The sequence below is a fragment of the Stigmatopora argus genome, chromosome 6 (genome assembly GCF_051989625.1).
Source record: "Stigmatopora argus isolate UIUO_Sarg chromosome 6, RoL_Sarg_1.0, whole genome shotgun sequence".
Lineage (NCBI taxonomy): Eukaryota > Metazoa > Chordata > Actinopteri > Syngnathiformes > Syngnathidae > Stigmatopora > Stigmatopora argus.
In genome coordinates, this window is record NC_135392.1 from 13027713 (window position 1) to 13049901 (window position 22189).

Below are 22189 nucleotides of genomic sequence, written 5' to 3' on the forward strand. Positions count from 1 at the left end.
AAAACAGTTCATTTAGAGGGAGCCAAATTCAACAAGAATATGATGTCCTAGATCAGGAATGTGAGGGAATAAAATTGCATTTGCTCATAAATTTGGCCTTAAGCTATTTAAAATGTCAAGACTATTATAATAGTTCTTGCATTCCTGTTCAGGTTTGTTCAGTTCTCAAATACCTTTGGGTTTGTATTGAAATTCCCTTAAGCATAACATTCATGTGTTTGTCCCAATTCCAGCTGCAGAGGAAGAGACACATAGGCAATGACATTGTCGCCATCGTGTTCCAAGATGAGAATACGCCCTTCGTCCCCGACATGATCCAATCCAACTTCCTTCACGCCTACGCAGTGGTCCAAGTGGAGGACGCGTGTATGGAAAATGTCACCTACAAGGTTTGTTTCTCCCGTGGGAGCGTGTCTCTGAAGGTCTGCCTTGTTTTAGATGTCACCTACCCCCCAATCAGGTGTCAATGACAGCAAGAGATGACGTGCCCTTCTTCGGGCCGGCTCTGCCAGACCCGGCCATCTTCAAAAAGGTCAGGAATGGCGTCATGCTGACGGGAAAACCCAAAGTCCCTGGGTAAATTTCCATTTCAGTATAGTTGTGCCTCTTTAGGGCCCAGAGCTCCGCGAGTTTCTCTTCACCAAGCTCATCAATGCCGAGTATGCTTGCTACAAGGCGGAGAAGTTCGCCAAGCTGGAGGTGAGGCGAGGTCCTTGATATTTTACTTTTCAAAATAGAAAGAACTGTCTTAAGGAGGTGAATGTAGAAAATATATTGTCCAAAAGTAACTTTTGTGACCTTCTCTGGCATCCACTTGTTGCACTCCATTCACTACTCCGAAATGTATGGGTAGACCAACTTCCAAATGCTAGTTCTGTGTTATCGATCCTGATTTTTGCCCTGAGAGTATTTGTGAAGATTTGCATGGTTTTCAGGAGCGTACACGTTCAGCCCTTTTGGAGACCCTGTACGAAGAGCTTCACATCAACAGCCAGGCCATGATGGGCTTAGTTGGGGATGAAGACAAGCTGGAGAATGGAAGCGGTGGAGGAGGAGGTGGCTTCTTCGAATCCTTCAAGGTACAGCGCTTTACCGCTCCCCGCCTCCTGTAAGGCACGACCTCAACTGCATGAGTGAGAATGAGGAAGTTTGCAGATGCTTTTTGCCTTCCATGTCTCTTGGGATTCTGGGTATTCGTTCTTGACAAAGCCAAGCGGAGAAAATGGCTTTTGTATCTCAAAGGGCCAGGCCTGTGGTTCTTGATTTCCTCGCTTGGCTAGCGACGGATGTATTTTTTTTTTCTTTCTTTCTTTTTTTTTGACATTATGTACCCGAGGCTCTCTGCCCCGACTGGCCACGCTCCATCCATCCATTTGGGCCGTGGGAGCGCGTCCAAGCCGCCGCTATCGTAGCGGCGGGAGCTCTGATTCTGTCTGCCTGATGAACACTTAGATAGAGATATGTTGTGCATTGTGGAAGCAGTTTCCAGGTTTTCCCCAAAATATTTTTGATTTTAAAAAACCCACATCTATATAATTCATTCACTGCCAGTTAACATAATAGTCAAAACAGATTGGATGGCCATTGCCACTAATGACTTCAAGAGAATAAAGACATATTCACTAATGAAGGCAGCACTGTAAGCTGCCGCTGTGTCTACAACTTCACCCCTGGCTTTCCCACACAGGACTTGCTCCTATGGAAAGTATCCAAGAATCCCCTCGCCCAATGCTGCAAGCCATAATGATGCCAATCATTTTCCCCTTTCGTTGACGGTGTGTCCTCATCTCTTTCTGTATAGCGGGTCATCCGCAGCAGAAGCCAGTCAATGGACGCCATGGGCCTCAGTAACAAGAAGTCAAACACAGTCTCCACTAGTCACAGTGGCAGCTTTACCCACAATCTGGCCGAGAGCCCCAAAACGCCCGGCATTGTAAGTAGCGTGTTGTGCTCAAGCGCAGAATACACTACAAGTACACTACTTTTCCACATGTCAGGGTTCCTCAATCAATATGGAAAGCATGAAATTTAGGGTTGGGCAACTATCATTTTTTTTAAATCAGTGATTAATGGTGTTATTATACAAACAATCTATAATCCTAAATTCTATGGCATGTACAGTAGTTAAGTTTTAAATCAAAATCAAATCAAAAGCCTTTATTGTCATTATACACGGCTGCGTATAACGAAAATGGTGGTGCAACTCCACAAAGTGCGTTTTCCCAGTAAATATAAATAAGTACATAAATAAGTTATATAAAAATATAACTCAAGACCACATTTTGAAGGTCTTGACTCAGTCGCGACTCCCAAAAGTTGACGTCTTGTCTCTGTCCTGGACTAAATCAATATTATTTTAAGGAGAAAAAAACACCTAAAAATAGGATTTTTTTTAAACTAACATTTCACTATCCCCGTAAATTACTGCAACTTTAACAAGGTTTTTTTTTCTTAATCTCAGCTTGTTTCGTTCTTGGTCTTGTCCCAAAGTCTTTTCTTGTTCTCAGATCGTGCGATCTTGAACATGACATTAGCGAATAGCACGCTTATGTTTTAGATGTACGTAGTATGAAGATAGCTACGAATAAAATTGTGGGTTCTTTTAAATATGGTCATCACAGCTTAACATAACCAGTCGCTCAACTAATACAAAGCCAATCACTAAGTTTTTGCCCTGAAGATGACCAGCAAGAAGAAAAGACCTTTCACATAGAAGTAATGTGGCAATTTTGGCTGGGTACTTGTGCACATAGGAGGCAAGCCAGCACTCGAATTGGCAGGACTCTGAAATTTGTGCTAGCTTCTGCTTTGTATTGAAGCACAGTTTTCTCATTTAAATCTTTTAAAGGTCAGATGAAGCCGTCTTCTTTGGTGGCTCAGATGTTACCATGCGATTAAAATGATTAACTGTGCTAATTAGTGCCTTAATTTGGAGTTCACCAGTTCATCAACTTGCCCAACCTTAATGAAAACGTGTGGAATTTTGCACTTACCTGAGTCTGGAAAAGAATAGAAATTGCAGCTATTGAGAAAATATTAAGACATTTTTTTTTGTTTATTTTAAATGGCGCTCTAAGAAATATTGATCCTACGTGTCAAATGAATTTTGTTAAAGAACGACTGCATTTAATACTACAAATAGAAAAGGGAAATAATATTTCAACATCATTTATCTAAGAGTATGTATACACAATGTGCATAAATAGTTATAAGTGACCCAATTTATGAGTTCTTGAAGTGAAAAATCCCCCATTCCGTCATTTTTGTTTTTGCCTGAATGGATAAAGCGAAAGAAATCTAACTTACAATGCCACCCTTGGGACATGGTTGTATAAGGGCCAGTCTTTTATTTGTTCACGTGTTCATTTTTATGTTATATCAAATCAACTTCAACAACATATGCAATATCTACAAGGTGATTCAGTTATAGTTATTAAAGTACAGAAAAAGGTATACAATTTAGACCTTTGAAATGAGGAAGAACCCTGACATTTAATTCTTCCTTATGAGTCCCACAGATTTCAAATCAAAACCTGCCACCTTCGAGTTCCGTTGTTTTTTTATCAATTTGTTTATGTCATCCCGCGATCCTTATTGTGTGACGCTGTCATATTTCAAAACTGGTTTTAAGAACAGGGAATTATCTGAACGCGGCTGTCTGACTACCCAGACTCCCTTTCTCCTGTGTGTGCTGCTGCATGTGACATTGACTAGACTATATTGTGCTTGTTGCCTCACTATATCGTGCATGTTTTTACATTGCTAACACAAATAATAATAATGATAATTGTTGCTATTGAATGATCATAATGCTTGTATGTTTGTTTGGTATGCATGAGATCTTCCAATGTTACATGATTTTTTTCTTTCAACCTGCCACCTGTTTTCTTCTCTCCCGTCCCGTGCGGCCTTTGTGTGCCTCAGTCATTGCTCGTCCCGGGGAAAAGTCCCGCTAAATACAGCCGGCGAGGCAGCGCCATAGGGATAGGAACAATAGAAGAGGTTCATGTTCATTTCTCCCTTCTTATCAAGTCTTTTCTCTTCATTTAGTTGCTGCAGCTAATGTGACTCCCGTGTAATGTTGTGCTTTGATAGCTATTTGTAACTTTTTTTGCACCCTGAAATATTTTTTCTTTGGTGCTCCCGATAAAACGGATAACATTTTCCACACCACAATATTGTTCATGTTTACTTTGAGTGTGTCTGACCGTCTCCTCCCCCACGTGGTAGTCGCTGATTATTCCCGGGAAAAGCCCTACGAGGAAAAAGTCCGGACCCTTCAGTTCCCGGCGGAGCAGCGCCATTGGTATCGAGAACATCCAGGAAGTCCAAGAGAGGAGGTACGGAGATACCCGTGACCGGACGTTTGGTCGACGGACGTTTGGTCGACGGACAGTTCGTCGAGCGGACGTTTGGTCGAGCGGACGTTTGGTCGAGCGGACGTTTGGTCGAGCGGACGTTTGGTCGAGCGGACGTTTGGTCGAGCGGACGTTTGGTCGAGCGGACGTTTGGTCGAGCGGACGTTTGGTCGACGGATTCGCCGGCGAACATTTCGTCGAACGGACGTTTGGTCGCCGAGCGTACACGCCAATAATACGCAACGTATTGATAATTTTGATATTAGATATTTAGATATTAATGCTCTGACATTTACAAAGTCTCTCTCTCATGATTATAATTTTGAGAGCGAGCGAAGCGAATCCGGGAGCGAGCGAGCGAATCCCGCGACGAATAACATGTACACACGCCAATAATACGCAACTTATTGATAATTTGGATATTAGATATTTAGATATTAATGCTCTTACATTGTCAATGCAATTACAAACTCACTCTCTCATAATTATAATTTTGAGAGCGAGAGATTACCTGGTTGATCGCTTTCAACAGTAAACTCTCTGTCTCTCTCTCTCTCATGATTATAATTTTGAGAGCGAGCGAACCCGGCGACGAAACGTCCGTTCGACGAACTGTCCGTCGACCAAACGTCCGTCGACCAAACGTCCGGGTACCGGAGATTCCAGTTTCTTTTCTTCTCTGACACTTGTATCTCAAAAGCATCTTTCTTCCATTGAAATGAATTAACATGCTGTTAATTTGTTTCCATCTTCAGCATCAAATCTGAGATAAATACATGTATATTAACAAAAACCACACACATCTGCAATTTCAAGTGTATGGGGCTAGACGAGCAATTATGTTATGGATTTACATTGTCTCCCCGCAGTCGGGATGTGTCACCGTGTACCCAAAGGACATTCGACAGCGGCCCCGTCTCCCAGGAAATTAGATCGGACAACTCGTCCAATCACAGCTCTCCTGAGTTTGCTCCTGCGAAGAACAGGTAGCTCCTCATTTTAACAAGGAACAACTGATCTTAGCCAAATGGGGGTCTTACAAGAGGTCATAGTCACGTAGGCCGTGTAGCTTGGTCATGTGTTGCAGAGCGCCGTCTATCCCGGAAGCTCAGGATCTTTCCCGGTCCTCATCTAATGCCAGCAGTTTCGCCAGCGTCGTGGAGGAGCACGAAGCAGACGATGAGTACGACACGGGGTTGGTGAGTGCGTGATGGAATGTGCGCCCATTGGATGCAACACTAGGAAAAACCCAGTGGGCCATTTTGCTAAACAAATGACTTTTTCAACATTTTTTTTACAAAAACACTGACAAATACTGCAAGACTTTAGTGCCCAGCGTATGCTGGCGCGAATAACAATGAGTCGTATACAGCCTGTGTAATTGCACCTATGTTTCTCCTCTTCCGTGCAGGAAAATGCGTCAGCCTCGATGCCACAAAAGAGAGATTCGCTAGACGAGGCCTCCCTTGACATGACCCACGCTGGCTTCACAGGTGAGTAGAGTACAGTATGTAATATACTGAAGATAAATTATAAACACACATTTCATTTTTAGCGTCAAAAGCCACCGACGGTGGTTCCAGGTCAGAGCGTCCGCCACTGGAACACAGATCTTCGGTATAAAGACAGTTCATTTGTTCTCTCTGAAATTACTATACGCTGATATTTAAATGTCATCACGCAGAACTGTTAGCCAGATGCCACCGACTGACTCGCTGCGTCCACGTCCATTATCAGGTTTGATGTTTTGCTCTTTTTCGCTTGAGCCTTTCCTGTTTTATTTTTACATATTTATACATCATGTACGTTTTACTTCCTTGTGACTCCCTCGCTCAGATAATATTTCTTCATAAGCTCTTGTAGAACTGATTATTTTTTGAAAGTGGTGGTCCTGAGAGATTTCTGTCTTTCTGAAATATGTTTTGGGTGAACTTGAATGAAAATGCATTGTCTAAATGTCAAATATTTAATTACTTCAGTTTCCCCAACCTGAAAATGTAGATCATCCAAGAAATATAACCCAAGTAAACAATACTTTAATGGTTATTTACGAGGAAAACTGCTCAAATACACCCTACCAGTGCAAAAAGTTGTACTTTTTTGGCAGAATTTCTTTGTGAAGTTATCATGCATCGATGGCTCCTCGACCGACCGAAATGGATGAGCCCCGATGAACTTTTCTGGAAGTGTTCCGCTCGGATCCAATCCACAAGCTTTGAGGACATAACGTCAGGTCCTCGTCGTTCCTGCTCCCCAAAAAACTTTGGAGGTTGTACCGCTGTGTCAGTGAGCCACCTCATCCTGGTTTTTGAAGGTCTTAAACATTTTGGGCTGAGAGAAACTGAAAGACGGTCATTTTTTTTAACAGAATGCTTCATTTGTTGGCCTGTAGAGCGGCAGTGTGGCTCATTTGTATTACATTCATCTGAGGAATCAACAGCATTCATCACATTGGCTTCCTACAGGATTGAAAGACACCACAAGCATTTAATACAAATCAACACGTCCATAAAAAAGGTACACCATTTTCTCTATGTAGACAATTAAAAAAAAAACTGGAGTACCTCGACCAGCAACAAAGCATTTTCAACTGTTTGTGTTTGTTGTGTGAGTTCTACTGTGCGTGGTGACAGTCTTGACAAAAAACAAGTCTGGTGCCATGTTAGTTGTGATTCCCATTTTATTTAGTTTTGCGTGCAGTACACAGTACAAAGTGGATTTCCTTTTACTCTGTGTCAAATGTTTGCGACATATGGGAAGCTATTTGAGCATTTTTCGTCATCCTTCCAGTACACTCTCCGTTCACAAATACGTCAACAGTCATTGAAAAATCGTAACTTACAGTAAAATGGCATTTTTTGTGTGTTTGCAGAATATGTATGTTAGACATTCCATCAAAAGAAGTGTTTTGGTCTAAAAATTGTCAAATTTGACTTTTAAGGAGCCCTTCTTTTTTGCTTTTATATAGTTTTTTAACACTAAAGATATTTGAAATCAAATCATAATATGTTAAGGCATACTAAGTTACGTGCCCGCACAAGAGTACGTTGCAGTTTGGCTAAAATCCAGGCTTTGCTATTAGAGAACATCCATTTTTGAGAGGCATATGCTTTCTCTGGAAATCATATCACTTGTTGTTCCATGTCGTTGTAATGCTGCTGTAACTTTCTCTTAGTTGCAGACATCTTACTATTGGAAGGCAGTGTTCTATTTGGAGAGCAAATATATGCACAAATGTCTTTCTGTAGGCAATCCCCCCCTTTGTTTTTGTCAAGTATTTTTTGGAACTACACTGTGACTCCTGTTTAGGTTGCCTTTACCGACGATTGTGTCGCGTGATGTGAGCGCTCGGTTTTTCAGAGGTTCCTGAATGTAACACGCAAGGCACATATGGAATTCTTCATTCCCACTTTGGAATTTGACTTGATGCGGAAAGTTCCCAATTGAAGCGTAGATGGCTTGCGCCTCCATGTGGCACAACAATAATGGCACATCCATGCGTCTAGCCTGCGCCGTGTGTTCAAATGATTGTATATTTCTGTTCTTGTCAGCTTGTGAAAAAGACTTGCTTGTAAATAGAGTTTTGCCTTGCAACTTGAGTGTAAATAAAGACAGATGTTTAATGACGTTTAAGAGCGTCAAGGTGATGTTTCCCAGCCCTAGGATCAATTCACATATCCAGTTCCCACCACTTGAAGTCAAACGCTTCTCTGCGCACATTGGAGCCACAGTGGACCTCGCCCAGAAGCCGGTGATAAGAGGCAAAGTCGTCGATGAAGGTGCAGTTGAGACCCAGACCCTCCATGAGGGAGCACATCTCCGCCTCCAAGGCGCAGCGACCGTTCACCTTTGGGCCAAATGGTTTGGGGATGCCCAGGTTTTTCCCCAGCACAATCATGTTCACCTGAAAGGAAAAAGGTATTACCGGGCAGAAACACAACACAGTCAAGGACATACCGTATTGCCCCGAATATAAGACGACCCCCTCTTTTACAAAAAAAGACTTTTAGAACACCACATTTAATTTTTATCCTGAAAATAATTATGCAGTACATCTGAACCCATTCCAAGAATATATTCGAGAGTCTTGAAATAAATCTGAAAAGGGAAAACATTGGAATAAAATAATGCAAATTGATTTAAAGCGGAGATCTGGCATGTCAGACCATTAGTCCTCACAAACATCCTCTGCTTCGCTGAGTTCAGTGTCACTGTTGTCACTCCCATCCTGTGGCTCCTCCCATAGCACGTCATCTTCACTGCTGTCTGAGGCGTTTGATATGCAACATTTTTTTAAAGCCGTGGATGATGATCTTTGGGCAAACTGCATCCCATGAGTGTAAGATCCACTCACAGAGCAAACGGACCGGGGGCACCAGAATCTTTTTTTTCTAGTCAGTGTCATTCCCAGACAGGAGCCACTCTGTATTTCTTTTGTCATAATCACTAAGTTGCTGGTCATCGTCTCCACTTGTTTTTTGACTGGATCAGTGTCCACAAAATGCATACAGACATCAGCATGTCTTTTTTTCTGAGTCTGCCCCGCACAACCTTGAGCCCGTCCACTACAAGCTCGGTTTCCATCCAGCCCTTTTCCTGGGCCATACAATAGTGCCAGCTAGCAGGGCCTCCTTAGCTAATGTCTTACGTTTTAAAATACCATTCGGAGGGAGTTTGGTTCCGTCTGCAAGGCAGGCTAACGTGAGTGAGTGAGTGAGTGACTGACTGACTGACCTCTTATTTGCAGTGGATTCTATAAGAACAAATTTCTCACCTTTCTTGTGTACTACAGTGACAGATGTTGGCATGTCAAAACCACAGGTCTCTGATCAGCATTGCCAATCTGATCCAGTCCTTTCGTTTCTCGCGCTCACACCTTCCTGTCGAGCTCTTGGAAGAGGCTGCCCTGAGACCACGGAAAGCTTTTCTCTGACTGAGAGCATTTAAGCCATGTTGTTTGGCTCCATCTCCGTACATTACAGTCTGTGACACCATATTTTTGCAATTGTTTGAAGGCTGGCTCATTTATCGCCAACATCTTGAAGTTTGAATCATAACTTCTCCTCAGCTGCCGGTTAACTTGGCTCATCTTCGACCCATTTCTCTCCAGATTGTTGCTATCTTTCTCCATTTATCACTCCTGTTATTTTTCTCTCTTTTCTTTCTTAGAGCTGTTTTTTCATTTTTTCTTCTTAGTCTTCTTTGTGACAGGGCTTTGCTCTGACTTAGGGAGTTACTGTTATGAACGGGGGGTGAAGACCCCAAAGCAGGCGAGGGCTGCGAGTCTGGTTCCCGAATCTTTATTAGAATGATCCAAGTGAAAAGCCAGGCACCAGAGGGGACGGCGTCGGCGTGTCGTTAGGCGTATCCGTGGTCGTGGAGGCCGAGCGTAGTCGGAATCCTGGGAGCAAAACAAGCGATCGTATATCAATGAAGGCAGGTGAGAAAATACAAGCGGGTACCTCACTGTGAGCAGATCAGACGATCCCGCAGCGTGGTCCTGTTCAAGGTGGCCTTAAATACTCCTCACTGGCTAATGACTCACACCTGGCAGCCCTCGAGTCATTAGAGGCAGGGCCTGTGGTTGGGTGGCGGGCGCAACCAGCCACCAATCTCGTCTGGGGCCTGACAGTACCTCCCCCCCTACGCGGGCCACCTGGCCCGCGACGAAGGGCCCCCGGGTGTTCCCGGTGGAAGTCCCTGATGAGGTCCCTGTCGAGGATGTGGCGGGCAGGAACCCGGGATATAGGTAAGCGTGAAATTAAATCTACTGAAAAACATGGTCCACCGGGCCTGGCGAGGGTTTAGCCTCCGGGCCGACCAGAGATATTCCAGGTTCTTGTGGTCCGTCAGAACCGTGAACGGCTGGCTAGCCCCCTCGAGGTGGTGTCGCCATTCCTCCAGGGCCATCTTCACCGCGAGCAGTTCCCTGTCCCCAATGCCGTAGTTGCGTTCAGCTGGAGACAGCCTACGGGAAAAGAAGGCGCAGGGGTGCATCTTCCCATCCGCCTGTTTGCGCTGGGAGAGGACAGCGCCGACCCCCACCTCCGAGGCGTCGACCTCCACCTGGAACTGCAACTTAGGGTCGGGGTGGGAGAGGACAGGAGCAACGGTGAAACGGGACTTCAGGTAACTGAACGCCGCCTCCGCTGCGTCAGACCAACAAAACGGGAGTTTCGTGGATGTAAGTGCTGTGAGGGGTGCGGCGATGCGGCTATAGTTCCTGATGAAACGTCTGTAGAAGTTAGCGAACCCCAAAAAACGTTGCAACTCCCTTCTCCCCGTGGGCCTGGGCCACTGAGTAACAGCCTCCACCTTCTTGGCATCCATCCGCATCTCCCCGGCGGCCACCACGTACCCCAGAAAGGTGGTCTCCGAGACGTGAAATTCGCACTTCTCAGCCTTGGCGAATAGGCGGTTCTCGAGGAGACGTTGCAACACCTGGCGCACATGCTGCACATGCTCCTCGAGGCTTCGTGAAAAAATCAAGATGTCATCCAGGTAAACAAATACAAATCGGTTTAGCATGTCCCGGAGGACATCATTGATCAAGGACTGGAACACTCCCGGGGCATTGCGGAGCCCAAAGGGCATTACCAGATATTCGAAATGTCCCTGGGGGGTGGAAAAGGCCGTCTTCCATTCGTCCCCCTCCCGAATTCGGACCAGATGGTACGCATTACGGAGGTCTAATTTCGTAAAAATGCAAGCACCATGTAGCGGGGTAAAAGCCGAGTCGATGAGTGGCAACGGGTACGCGTTCCTGACCGTGATCTCATTCAGGCCTCGGTAGTCGACACAGGGGCGCAGCGAGCCGTCCTTCTTGTCGACAAAAAAAAACCCCGCCCCGACGGGGGAGGAGGAAGGGCGAATCTGTCCAGATGCCAGCGCTTGGGAGATGTAGTTATCCAGTGCCTCCCGCTCCGGCCTGGAGATGTTATAGATCCGGCGCCTAGGAAGGGAAGCACCAGGCAATAAGTCAATGGCACAGTCGTAAGGGCGATGTGGGGGGAGTGCTGAGGCCTGGTCCTCGCTAAACACCCGTGAAAGGTCCCGATAGCACTCGGGCACTGTTGCTAGGTCAGGGGCATCCCTCCTCGGCGGTGACACTGGGGGTACGTGGGCTGCCTGGAGGCACTTGGTATGGCATGCCGGGCTCCAGGCTACCACGTTGGGTCCCCCCCAGTCGATCACCGGATTGTGCTCTCTTAACCATGGTAGGCCCAGAACAATAGACGCCTCCGGGCAGTCCAAGAGGTAGAAGCACGCCATCTCCTGGTGATTGCCGGATAGGCGGAGTAGAACAGGGTCCGTCCGTCGCTCCACTCTGCCTAGGGTACGCCCATCCAGTGCCGTAATACTTAGGGGTCTCTCTATAACCCGAGTCCTGATGCCCAGCTTAGCGGCCACGGAGCGGTCGATAAAACTCTCGTCCGCACCGCAGTCGATCAAGGCCGTGGTGTTGGTATCTCTTCCCCCCCAGGAAAGAGATGCTGGTAAAACAAATCGACGGGAGGCTTCCCCCACGGCCAGGCTCACCATGACCTCCCTTCCTACTGGTGAGCCCTTGCTTTTACCGGGCGGGCAGGGCATGATGGCGAGAGATGACCCCCCTTGCCGCAATAGAAGCATAGGACCTGCCGGCGGCCGCGCGAGCGTTCCTCCCCGGACGCTCCAGCGTGACCAATTTGCATGGGTTCCGACGTCGCCACAGGAGGAGGAGGCGCAGCCGCTGCGGGGGAACCAGGAAGCAGGCGCCGAAGTCCAACCATGGCGCCCACCTGCGAGTCACCTCGCCGCTGCCCTCGTCGTCTCTCTAGTTGGCTGTCGATCCGGATGGCCAATTCCACGAGCGCGTCGAGGGACCCTGGTTCCTCTCGGATCGCCAGCTCCTCCCGCATCTCCACATTCAGCCCCTCCAGAAATGCGTCCTGGAGGGCAGAGTCATTAAAGGCACTCTCGGCGGCTAAGATGCGGAATTCGACCGAGTATTTTGCGACGCTCCGGACGCCTTGTCTGAGGGCTCTTAAGCGCCCGGCTGCCTCCCGGCCGCCCACCGGGTGGTCGAAGATCTTTCGCATCTCTGCGGTAAATAAGTCGTAGGAGGTACAAATGTGGGAGCCCCGCTCCCATTCGGCGCTCGCCCAGGCTAGGGCCTCATCACAAAGGCAGCCGATCAGGAAAGCGATCTTGGCTCGGTCCGAGGTGTAGTTACGGCTTGGTTGTTCAAACACCAACTGGCATTGAACCAGGAAGCGCCGGCATGCGCCAAGATCTCCACCGTAGGGGGCGGGTGGGGGGGCCTTAAGTCCATCTGGCGGCGATATCGGTGTTACCAGGGGAGCGGCGGGGGTTAGCTGTGCACTTGGTGAGTGAGGCAAGGAAGTGAGTTGTGCTCGTATGTCATCAAGGGTATCAGCCATGCTCGATACCTTAGAATAGAGGTACGCAATAGCTTGGGTATGCTGTTCCACGACCTGCGAAATTTGGTCGGAGGGGGCCTGGCCTGCGCCCGCGGGGTCCATGTTGGCGGGATCGTGCTGTTATGAACGGGGGGTGAAGACCCCAAAGCAGGCGAGGGCTGCGAGTCTGGTTCCCGAATCTTTATTAGAATGATCCAAGTGAAAAGCCAGGCACCAGAGGGGACGGCGTCGGCGTGTCGTTAGGCGTATCCGTGGTCGTGGAGGCCGAGCGTAGTCGGAATCCTGGGAGCAAAACAAGCGATCGTATATCAATGAAGGCAGGTGAGAAAATACAAGCGGGTACCTCACTGTGAGCAGATCAGACGATCCCGCAGCGTGGTCCTGTTCAAGGTGGCCTTAAATACTCCTCACTGGCTAATGACTCACACCTGGCAGCCCTCGAGTCATTAGAGGCAGGGCCTGTGGTTGGGTGGCGGGCGCAACCAGCCACCAATCTCGTCTGGGGCCTGACAGTTACGTTCAGGATTCACTTGAAACATATCTAGCGTCATCTAGAGTTGTGAATGAGTACGATGTCTAGACTCCAAAAATAAGGTGACCCCCACTTTTTCAGTCTTATTGCAATGCAAGAAAACATCGTCTTATATTCGGGCCAATACGGTAGTTATAACATAACTGAACAAAATACATAAACACTTTTCACGACAATCTCAAACTTCATGGTTATAACATGATGATGAATCCATACCATGTCCGGGTAGAAGGCCACAGCTCGGGACTCATGGTCGACGTCCTCTTCTAACTTGAAGAGGATGGGCAGGTCGATGATGTCCCCATCGTCCAAACCCAGTTCGCGCTTCAGCACGTCACGGTTCCAGTCGATGCAGCTCTGATTACGAAAAAAGAAGAAGAAACACTCATCTCAACTTTCTACGGTAATTTTCTAATTCAAACAATCACCTGAACATAGTTGTTCTCGGCTTGAAAGGCTTCGTTTTGTAGTATGTCATCCACCGTGACTGGCTTTTGGTCACCACGCCCTTTGGAGGAAAGATTACATTGCTTGAAAACAAAAACAAACTTAACCAAAAGGAGGGACCTACCTTCAAAGAGTTTGGCTTGTCCATGACCTTTGTTTTTTAGGCCTCGGAATAGCTTGTAGCCAGCGTCGGGACTGGCCAGCAGCAGACGAAATCCCTGAAAAAGAAAATAGAATTGCTCCCAAACACAGACTTAAGCAGAACTGCCAATAATATTTGGGAGAAATATTGGTTTTACCTTTCTGTCTGGTGCAGGAACAAAAGTCATGAATTCATCCACGTGTCCGACGACCAGCCAGTCAGAAAACAAAGCGATGGGCTCTTGGACCTTCTGTGCCCACAGGAAGTCCTGAACCACTTGGGTCATGTTTCGTCCTTTGCTGGCGCTAAAAAATTTTTTTTTTTAGATGAGAATGTGTCCTATGTGTCTATTCTCAAAATGAAAGCAATGCAAAACGAGCCTACGTGGGAAATGCCACACCGATGATGATTCTTCCCAATGGATACTCTTTCCCATTTACCGTGACAGGAGGGCTGACCTCCAGGTTGCCGAATGAGTCCAGACTGCTCACGTCTTTTCTCAGGGCCACTTTTGTGACGTAGCCGAAGTCGGGGCCCTGTTGAATTGGTTGCAAAGATTATACTGGTAATTGTCAAATTTAGAATCAAATACTGGCAACCGTTGAGAAAAAAAATGGGGACATCGTAAAGTACATGGGGAAAAAAACTATAGCATCTTAAACCGTCAATTTTACAGAATTTATTTATGATGGACTGAAAACCATGGATGAAAAAAAAATAGGATGTAATGTGACATTTATCTGCCAATTCCAGCATTTCAAATGGGTTGGATCTCATTTAATGCTAAAGAATAACTTTAATATTCAACATTGTGCAATCAGGAAAGAAGCCAAGTCACTTACCAGTAGTTCATCGTAAGGAAAATCTGAAAGTTGACCATCTCTGGGCGAATCCAAGACCACGGGAAAGCGGTGATGCGGTGCTTCGATGTACCCAAATTCCAACTCATCCTGGGGGATTACAGCCTTATTTTACAAACTAAATTGACATTTTCCTTGTTTATGAATTCTGCCACGAGAGGAACATAAAATCTCTGTTGGCATTTCTCCCAGCCAGCTGGCAGCTTTGTTTTTTTTAGGCTTTTGACACCTGAATGAACTAAAAAGACAAACAACAGCAGATTCAGTTATCTCACTTGCATCCAGCGGTCGCCTCTGTTCATGTATTCGTGACAGATGTTGAGCTTGTAGCCGCTGTTTGCCACCAGATTTTTCATCCCTTTCAGGAAGCCGAAGTTATCTGATGTGCTTCGCAGGAGAGGAGAAAAATGGGATTTATGCGGCCATCTTTTTGCAAGACAAGAAAAGAATAAGTATTTTAGACCTTTTTTTACCTGCACACAAACACCTCAACCGGGCGTAAAGTGTTTGGCGTCATGATCCATGGTGCCACTCTGAACATGACACTGTCTGTGAAAATTGGGGTCTCGGGAAGACCCTGTTGACAGGTAGGTGTTAGAAAAATACCACTATTGATCAGTGCAGTGCATTATTTATATTTGATAATTAGAATAAAAAGACAAAGTGGACCTTTTCCACTATAACACTACCAATGCAGATTTTCTTTGCATTCATGTGGATACTTTACCTGTATTTATCCTTAAAGGTTGAAATGTATAAATAGACATTGTTTTTACTATTTGAATGAAATAAGATAGTGTGCTTATATAAAATGTCCATAAGATTCTTAATATCTTATGTGTGACTGTCTAGGTCAGGGGTAGGGAACCTATGGCTCGGGAGCCATATGTGGCTCTTTCTATGGGTGCATATGGCTCTTCACTAACCTGTGAAGTAAAATATGGAAATCACTGGTAAGAGAGCTGAGTCCCGTGCATAATATAATTGATACTGATTTATTAGCAACAGCATAACAATGTTGTCAAAAGAATTCAGAGACTTTTTGTACTTTAAAAGTGGTGAAATGACAAAAAAATCACACATTTTCATGTATTTTTACTTTTCAATTCTGAGAATGGCTCTCAAGAAATAACATTAGAAAATATGAATTGTTTAGGGCTCTCTCTGTCAAAAAGGTTCCCGACCCCTGGTCTAGGTGGATGTTTCAATGACATACCTGTCAACCTCTGCCGATAACTGCCCTTATAAATGATTATTGATTCCCCTTACAAACCCCCAAACAACCTTACAAACACCGTACGAGTCGTACGGTGTTTGTAAGGTTTTTTGGGGGTTTGTAAGGGGAATCAATAATCATTTATAAGGGCAGTTATCGGCAGAGGTTGACAGGTATGCAATGACAAACAATATAACAGATTTGTTTCATTTCATCATTAAAAAAAAAACATTCCAGCTTCAACCTTTTTTCCTCACAAAAGATTTTCTCACGTCACAAATGGGCTCCAGCAGGCTAAGGTTGATACAGACGTGGCCATCAAAGTCCTTGTCTGGAAATGCTAGACCCTCCACGTAAAAGCTCATCTCGGCGACACCCCCAAGGTACGGGACCTCCCCGGACAGCACCTGGCTGGTCAACACTCGTGTAAAATCGCCCGAGACTCCAGCTGAAATACAGAAACACGGATGATAAATCCAACGTGAGTGTGACTCACAACGCTGCGCGTTTTTTTCTACTCACACAGAAGATTGCCGTACGAGTGACGCCTGGGCCTGTAAACCCTGACGTTCTCCGCGTGGCCCTGAGAAATGTGCATAGTGAGCTTGTAGCCCGGTGGAAGCTTGGCGGGGCCTCGTGTCCGCAGAACCATCTCAGACATGTCACGCAGATCTGCGGGGAAGAACAAAAACATGACATAAACTACAAAAAGGCAAGTACGATGTTTCTACTTCACCTGACAACTTGGAGATGTAGTCCACCTCAGTGTCGAGTTTTTTAAAATAACGTCGCTCCGAGTCACAGTTGACCAATAGGATGGCTCCATGCCCATTAGGACCCCACTTCCAAGACCCCTGATAAGAAGATTCATCAGTATTACTCCTACTCACCTGGATTATTCCAGCATTTTCAGACAATAAATAGCTATCTATACATAGTACTATTTCTGAGAATGTGTGTGTGTGTATATGTATATGTATATATATATATATATATATATATATATATATATATATATATATATATATATATATATATATATATATATATTTATTTATATATATATATATATATATATATATTTATTTATATATATATATATATATATATATATATATATATATATATTTATATATTTATATATTTATATATATTTATATATATATAGTTTTCTTAAAATGTGCTGTGTGCAGTAATTACAGTAATTTCCCTCAGGTAACACATAAATCAAGCTGATGCATAGTTGAGAGATGTAACATACTATATGTGCACATCGCAATGTATCATGTTGCGACACGCATTTTGAGATCTTTTTACTCACTGGCAAAATTATTAGGTACATGGACTCTGTATTGATTGATGGCTATGCTTATGTGGATAATGTCGTGTTGTTTTTAGAGATTCTGAGTTTTTATGTATGCCAGACTATAAGTCACTTGTTTTCCCTAGTTTGGTCAGGCATGCGACATATACAACTTGTATTTGCATTTTTTTGGGGCTGGTGTGAGTTATTTATGACAAGGATTTATAGAGTTGTAAATCAATCAGCACATTCATTTTGTCACGCACAGTGTACATCATGACACGATTTGCATCGTTGCTGCATTCTACCCAACTGGTAATTATAAAGATTTGACTCCTGAGATTAAAATGAAATCGCTAATATTTCAAATGGATTGGACGCCGATTGTAGTTATTAATATAGCTCACCTTATTAGGGTTGTTGCGCTCTACAACCCCATCTCGGTCGGCATCGACATCAAGAGAGATCTCTGCATCATAAATGATTTAATTTGATTGACACGCAATAGTGTTATCATTGCATAAGAGTTGGTTGTTTTTGGCATACCAAGTGCTGTCAGGTGCAGTATGGCAGTGCTTAACACTTCTTTATCCTGTCCATAGTATCGGACTGACAGCTTGCAGATTAAAAACAAAAAACAGGTTTACACATAACAGTGTTAACGTCATCCTTCTCACATTACTGTCCTGCTACCTTGCTGTCATTCTCATGTTCGCTGGCCCTGCTCATGGTGATTAGCAGCATTGTCTTCCCATCCAAGGAGTTGGGGTAAAGGTGAGAGGTCGCCAGGCTAGGCGGGGCAATGCTGTACTGAACGTTGGGGGTGCATTTCACCGAGAAGAATGCCGAGTTTGGTGGTGCACTCCTGTGAAACACATTTGACAGAATTTGATAGTTGCAACTCAAAGTATCGATTCTTAAATTTTGGAAATGTCAAAAGGACCGTCATTTTGTCCAACACTCACCAAAATGGACACGCTAGCTAATTTGGTTCGAACCATTACGACACTGTGTTGTGCTTGTCATCGTAGACAGCAAATCTGGTTTATGGATTGGTTCAATTGACATTCACATCCATGCGTTAACACCATTATGACGTTTAATTTTGGTCCATTAAAGAAAACGAACTGAGAAAGTGAAGAATTTGGTTTTTTTTCCCATTTACTAGTGAAATGTTCCACCCATCTGCACCCTTTCCCATCCCTGCATGGTTTCCTCAATGTATTCTTGTCTTTGTTTGCTTTCGTCTCGCACCATTGCTGAGTATACTGCTACAGATAGCAGGTGGTTGACATAGCAGCTAATATTTCACATTTCAAAGAGACCATAAAGCCCAGAGTAAACAAGGATGTTAAACCGGCATCATTGTTGCCTAACCTGATTCAAGGTGCATTTGGGCCCTCCACGCCTATGGTTTAAACAACAGACGCTCTCATCCCAAAACACAATCTCCTCTCATTTATCCCGAAGCTGCAAATCGCCCCCATTCGGAACATTCTACACTTAACGTGCCCCGACTTGATTGTAGCATTTTTCCAGTTGCTTGGACATGCAGCCCCTGTGGCAGGTTAAACTCTTTGAGAAAAATAATCCAAGGCCCTGGACGTGTGTGAACCATTTAATTTTGCAATTGCCTGGTAAACCGGTCTCAACTCGGATGTGCTGCGTCGGCTGCCGTTTGGATGACAGAGATTATGCAGGACAACAAAGTCTCTGGTGTTTGAGGGGAAACAATAGACGGCCTGTTTTTCTGTGGGCCACAGCAGCATGTGTGTATTGACTTGTCACTGCGCATTCCCGTGTCAACATGCAAAAACAGAAAAAAATAATTCCCTACTCAGAAATTGATTTTTAGATGAATTAGGCAGCCCAAAATCTGTACAACAAAATGATTGTCACTTAAGACATTAAGGTTCTATGAGCAGAAAATAATGTCCTCATTTTTTAACAATATTCAATGTTTTGAGTTATTTAAGCACTGGTGTTGTAGTTTGTTGGCAGATTTTGCACTTAATGAATGAAACAAATGACAAATCCCACGTAATGCAGAATGCAGAGGACAACACAGTAACATGCATAATTAAATACCTAATATGCGCATTATACATAACTTCAGGTGTGCTTTTTTTTCCCCCAGACCTACCTGTTGACTGCCACGTGAAGCGCCGAGCCCACCACGCAAACGACCCTCACACTTTTGTCATAATCAAGTCTGAGAGTCCGAGGGGGAAACATTGTTCCTGTCAGGTGAATTCGGACCTTGAACCAGACACGCAGTCCCTCGAGAATAAAAAGTGACGCGCAATAGTGGGAGCGAACCAGGATTAAAAACCCGGGATGCGATTGGTCGAAGCAGTGGACGCTAGTCACGTGACAGTAGTATTGCTTATTCTACTGCCCTCTCATTCACCTTGAGTCTACTTTGTTTATTTCCTAAACTACTCTATACTCTGATACTAAGATGCATAAAGGTTTTATTTACTCTTTACTTGTGTATATTAGTGTCTGTCCAGTGGTTTATTTAAATTAGTTGGATGGTGGACTTTGTCTATATCCAGTAGATGGCGCTGTTTATAAACGATTTGTTAATTGTCCCTTTTGTTGTCAGAAAAGACACTTTAAAGCAGGGGTCGGGAACCTGTTTGACAGAGAGAGCCGTAAACAATTCATATTTGCAAATATTATTCCTTGAGAGCCATAATCATAATTTAAAATACTACATGGAAAATATGCACTTTTTAAACTCATTTTACCCCTTTTAAAGTAGAAAAACTCTGTATTCTTTTGACAACATTGTTACGCTGTCACTAATCACTGTATGCATAAAGAGTCGTCTAATTAAAGAAATATGATTAAAGTGGCGCTAGATGTAGCATCAATGCCACAGTGATGCACCTATTGGTGCGTTCAGAACTCCATATATTAACTGACAGGTTATCTGGGAGCCATATGCACCCACCAAAAGAGCCACATGTGGCTACTGAGCCATAGGTTCCCTACCCCTGCTTTAAAGGTTAAGGATGGGTATGTTTTAAGAGTTAAAGATTAACCCTGGAAATGTGTCTTATGCTTAAATTTAGTCATGACTGTATAAACCTCATCATTTCATAAAAATACACACACTTTCCTCCAAAACCCTTAAAATATATCTGTATTTTTAAATTTAGATTTAAAAAGAATCAAGGCATCCAATCAAATAAGTGGCCATTGTGGATTTTGCTCCGGGAATTGAATTACCTCACACCACTGACGGATGTCATTTTGTTAGGATAACACCACTTTGTTAGAATAACAAAAACATTTTAATATGATTATAATGAATATGGTAGGTCATAGTATAATGAATCACAGAGTATGATCATCAAACGGATTAATATTACACAATCGAACCTCAGAAGATAGGAATAATGCATCTCTGTGCTTGCATGAGCAGCCGCAAGACACATAAAACAATACTTGAGTATTGTTAAAATAAACAAAATATCTAGGAAAAAAAGGAAACATCGAAATCATCAGACAGGCATTGAATTCAACATGTGATTTGCTTTCACACCCGTCCGTGGCTTACCTGCCCAGGTTCGCCTTCAAGGTGGTTCCTTGCACATAAAGAACTTTCTGGGGCCTTTCTGGATCCAGACGAAGAGTACGTTGATATTCTGAACTTCCGTGTTTATTAGTGGAAGAGATTTGTAGAGACATGGCTACTAGCAGGAGTTGTAGTTGTTGTTGTTTTTTGCAGACTTAACTGCTTTTGTGTGCTCTGGTTTTTCTAGGCTGTAATATGAGTAAGGTGGAGCACATAGCCAGCCCTACTATATACCCTCCAGGCACACCTTTTTTTTCATTTTGGTTTCTTCATTTTTTGGCAGAAGATGAATTGGATGCTTTAATGGGTTTAATTCTGAGGGAATGGTTTTGATTTTTGATTTGTGTTGTTAAATTGCTTATCTTCATGACTTTACAGTCAACAAAACTTGGGAAGAAAGGTTCAGAGGAGGCCAACTTTTCTAAAGATCAATACCCATAAATCATCTGTTCCTTTCTTCCTGATTCTCAGTTAAATTAATTATTTGCTCCCACCCTTCGGTAAAATATGCAGTGTACTCAGCCAAAATTCATTCATTTTCAGGCCCATCATCCGCTTATTTGTGAGGTGTCCACTGTACATATTATATACATTTTGATAGTCAGTAACTCTTTCATACTTTTATTTTGTACGTCGACAACTATTATGGTCTGTTGTTTTTTTTGTTTTTTTTATTTTTTTGTTCTATACAGACGTTTAAAAATCGAAGGTTCAATTTGAGCCAAGAGCTCCCTCTTGGGGTCACATTTTTTTGCAGTTTATACACTGGCTCTTCGGCTGACATTGATACAACAAACGTCCAATTCGTTTGGACTGGGAGAGTTGGCAGAAATTGATTGCTGCCGTAGAGTGGACGTATTACCGAAAATGACTTTTTTTGGTACTTGCTTTTGAAATACCAACACAAGCACTTGTAGTACCAGTACTTGTTAATGGAGTTAGTTTAGAATTAGATACAGTTAAGAAGAGGTCAGTGCTTTATTTTTGGTAAAACGTAGCATTTTGCTAAAAAAAGAGAAAAAAATCCCATTCTTTACCAATGGCCAAATTTTTACCAAAACTTTTCTATTTATTTAAACTTGAATTGTCAAATCATTGACACGAAATTTCTGTAGAAATACAGACGCTCCCCTACTTACCAACGCAATTGGTTCCGAGCGATTGTTCATAAATTTAATTTGTTTGTAAGTTGATTCAGTGCTATATTTTGTATTATAATTTATGTTTAAGGCCGATATAAGTATATTGAAGGTTTATATAAGTGCATTTGTATGTTTAAGGCTTGTATAAGTAACACGCATTGGTTTGTACTGAAAAAAAAA

At 43.8% G+C, this 22189-nt stretch overlaps 2 protein-coding genes across 22 annotated transcripts in view; one reads left to right on the forward strand and one right to left on the reverse strand.

The window, feature by feature from the left end:
* The window catches only part of rap1gapb (RAP1 GTPase activating protein b), a 69020-nt gene extending 61029 nt beyond the window's left edge, over positions 1 to 7991 (forward strand). For 15 of the 18 annotated variants that reach the window (XM_077604099.1, XM_077604101.1, XM_077604109.1 and 12 more), the window contains 13 exons: positions 234 to 389; positions 461 to 532; positions 613 to 699; positions 936 to 1079; positions 1802 to 1933; positions 3925 to 4002; positions 4231 to 4340; positions 5228 to 5344; positions 5428 to 5557; positions 5770 to 5851; positions 5914 to 5975; positions 6043 to 6095; positions 6466 to 7991. In XM_077604099.1, the coding sequence (XP_077460225.1) occupies positions 234 to 389; positions 461 to 532; positions 613 to 699; positions 936 to 1079; positions 1802 to 1933; positions 3925 to 4002; positions 4231 to 4340; positions 5228 to 5344; positions 5428 to 5557; positions 5770 to 5851; positions 5914 to 5975; positions 6043 to 6051 (1179 nt within the window). In that variant the 3' untranslated portion in view covers positions 6052 to 6095; positions 6466 to 7991. The remainder of the gene's footprint in view (positions 1 to 233; positions 390 to 460; positions 533 to 612; positions 700 to 935; positions 1080 to 1801; positions 1934 to 3924; positions 4003 to 4230; positions 4341 to 5227; positions 5345 to 5427; positions 5558 to 5769; positions 5852 to 5913; positions 5976 to 6042; positions 6096 to 6465) is intronic. The other 3 variants (XR_013300794.1, XR_013300795.1, XR_013300796.1) reach the window with 3 other exon arrangements.
* Positions 7021 to 21757, reverse strand: padi2 (peptidyl arginine deiminase, type II). 4 transcript variants are annotated; one of them, XM_077604113.1, is made up of 16 exons: positions 20850 to 21757; positions 17975 to 18146; positions 17828 to 17897; positions 17689 to 17750; positions 16715 to 16832; positions 16501 to 16650; positions 16236 to 16426; positions 15236 to 15339; positions 15038 to 15149; positions 14745 to 14852; positions 14287 to 14438; positions 14060 to 14207; positions 13885 to 13978; positions 13742 to 13821; positions 13530 to 13670; positions 7021 to 8262 (listed from the first exon to the last, which is right to left on the reverse strand). In XM_077604113.1, the coding sequence occupies exons 1-16, from the start codon at positions 20978 to 20980 to the stop codon at positions 8029 to 8031; spliced, it is 2067 nt and encodes a 688-aa protein (XP_077460239.1). In that variant the 5' UTR covers positions 20981 to 21757; the 3' UTR covers positions 7021 to 8028. The 4 variants fall into 4 exon arrangements, with proteins under 4 accessions (XP_077460239.1, XP_077460240.1, XP_077460241.1 ...); XM_077604114.1 differs by having other exon boundaries at positions 16251 to 16426; positions 20850 to 21751; XM_077604115.1 differs by lacking the exon at positions 20850 to 21757 and adding an exon at positions 19425 to 19865.
* Between the last annotated feature and the right edge of the window lie 432 nt (positions 21758 to 22189).

What these genes read in the sequence shown, in the direction of transcription:
- padi2 (XM_077604113.1), bottom strand. Translation starts at nt 20,980, where the DNA reads ATGTCTCTACAAATCTCTTCCACTAATAAACACGGAAGTTCAGAATAT. An exon ending in AACATGAGAATGACAGCAAG is followed by an intron (nt 17,898 to 17,974) that starts GTAGCAGGACAG and finishes TTAATCTGCAAG; the next exon opens with CTGTCAGTCCGATACTATGG. An exon ending in GAGGCGACCGCTGGATGCAA is followed by an intron (nt 14,853 to 15,037) that starts GTGAGATAACTG and finishes GTAATCCCCCAG; the next exon opens with GATGAGTTGGAATTTGGGTA.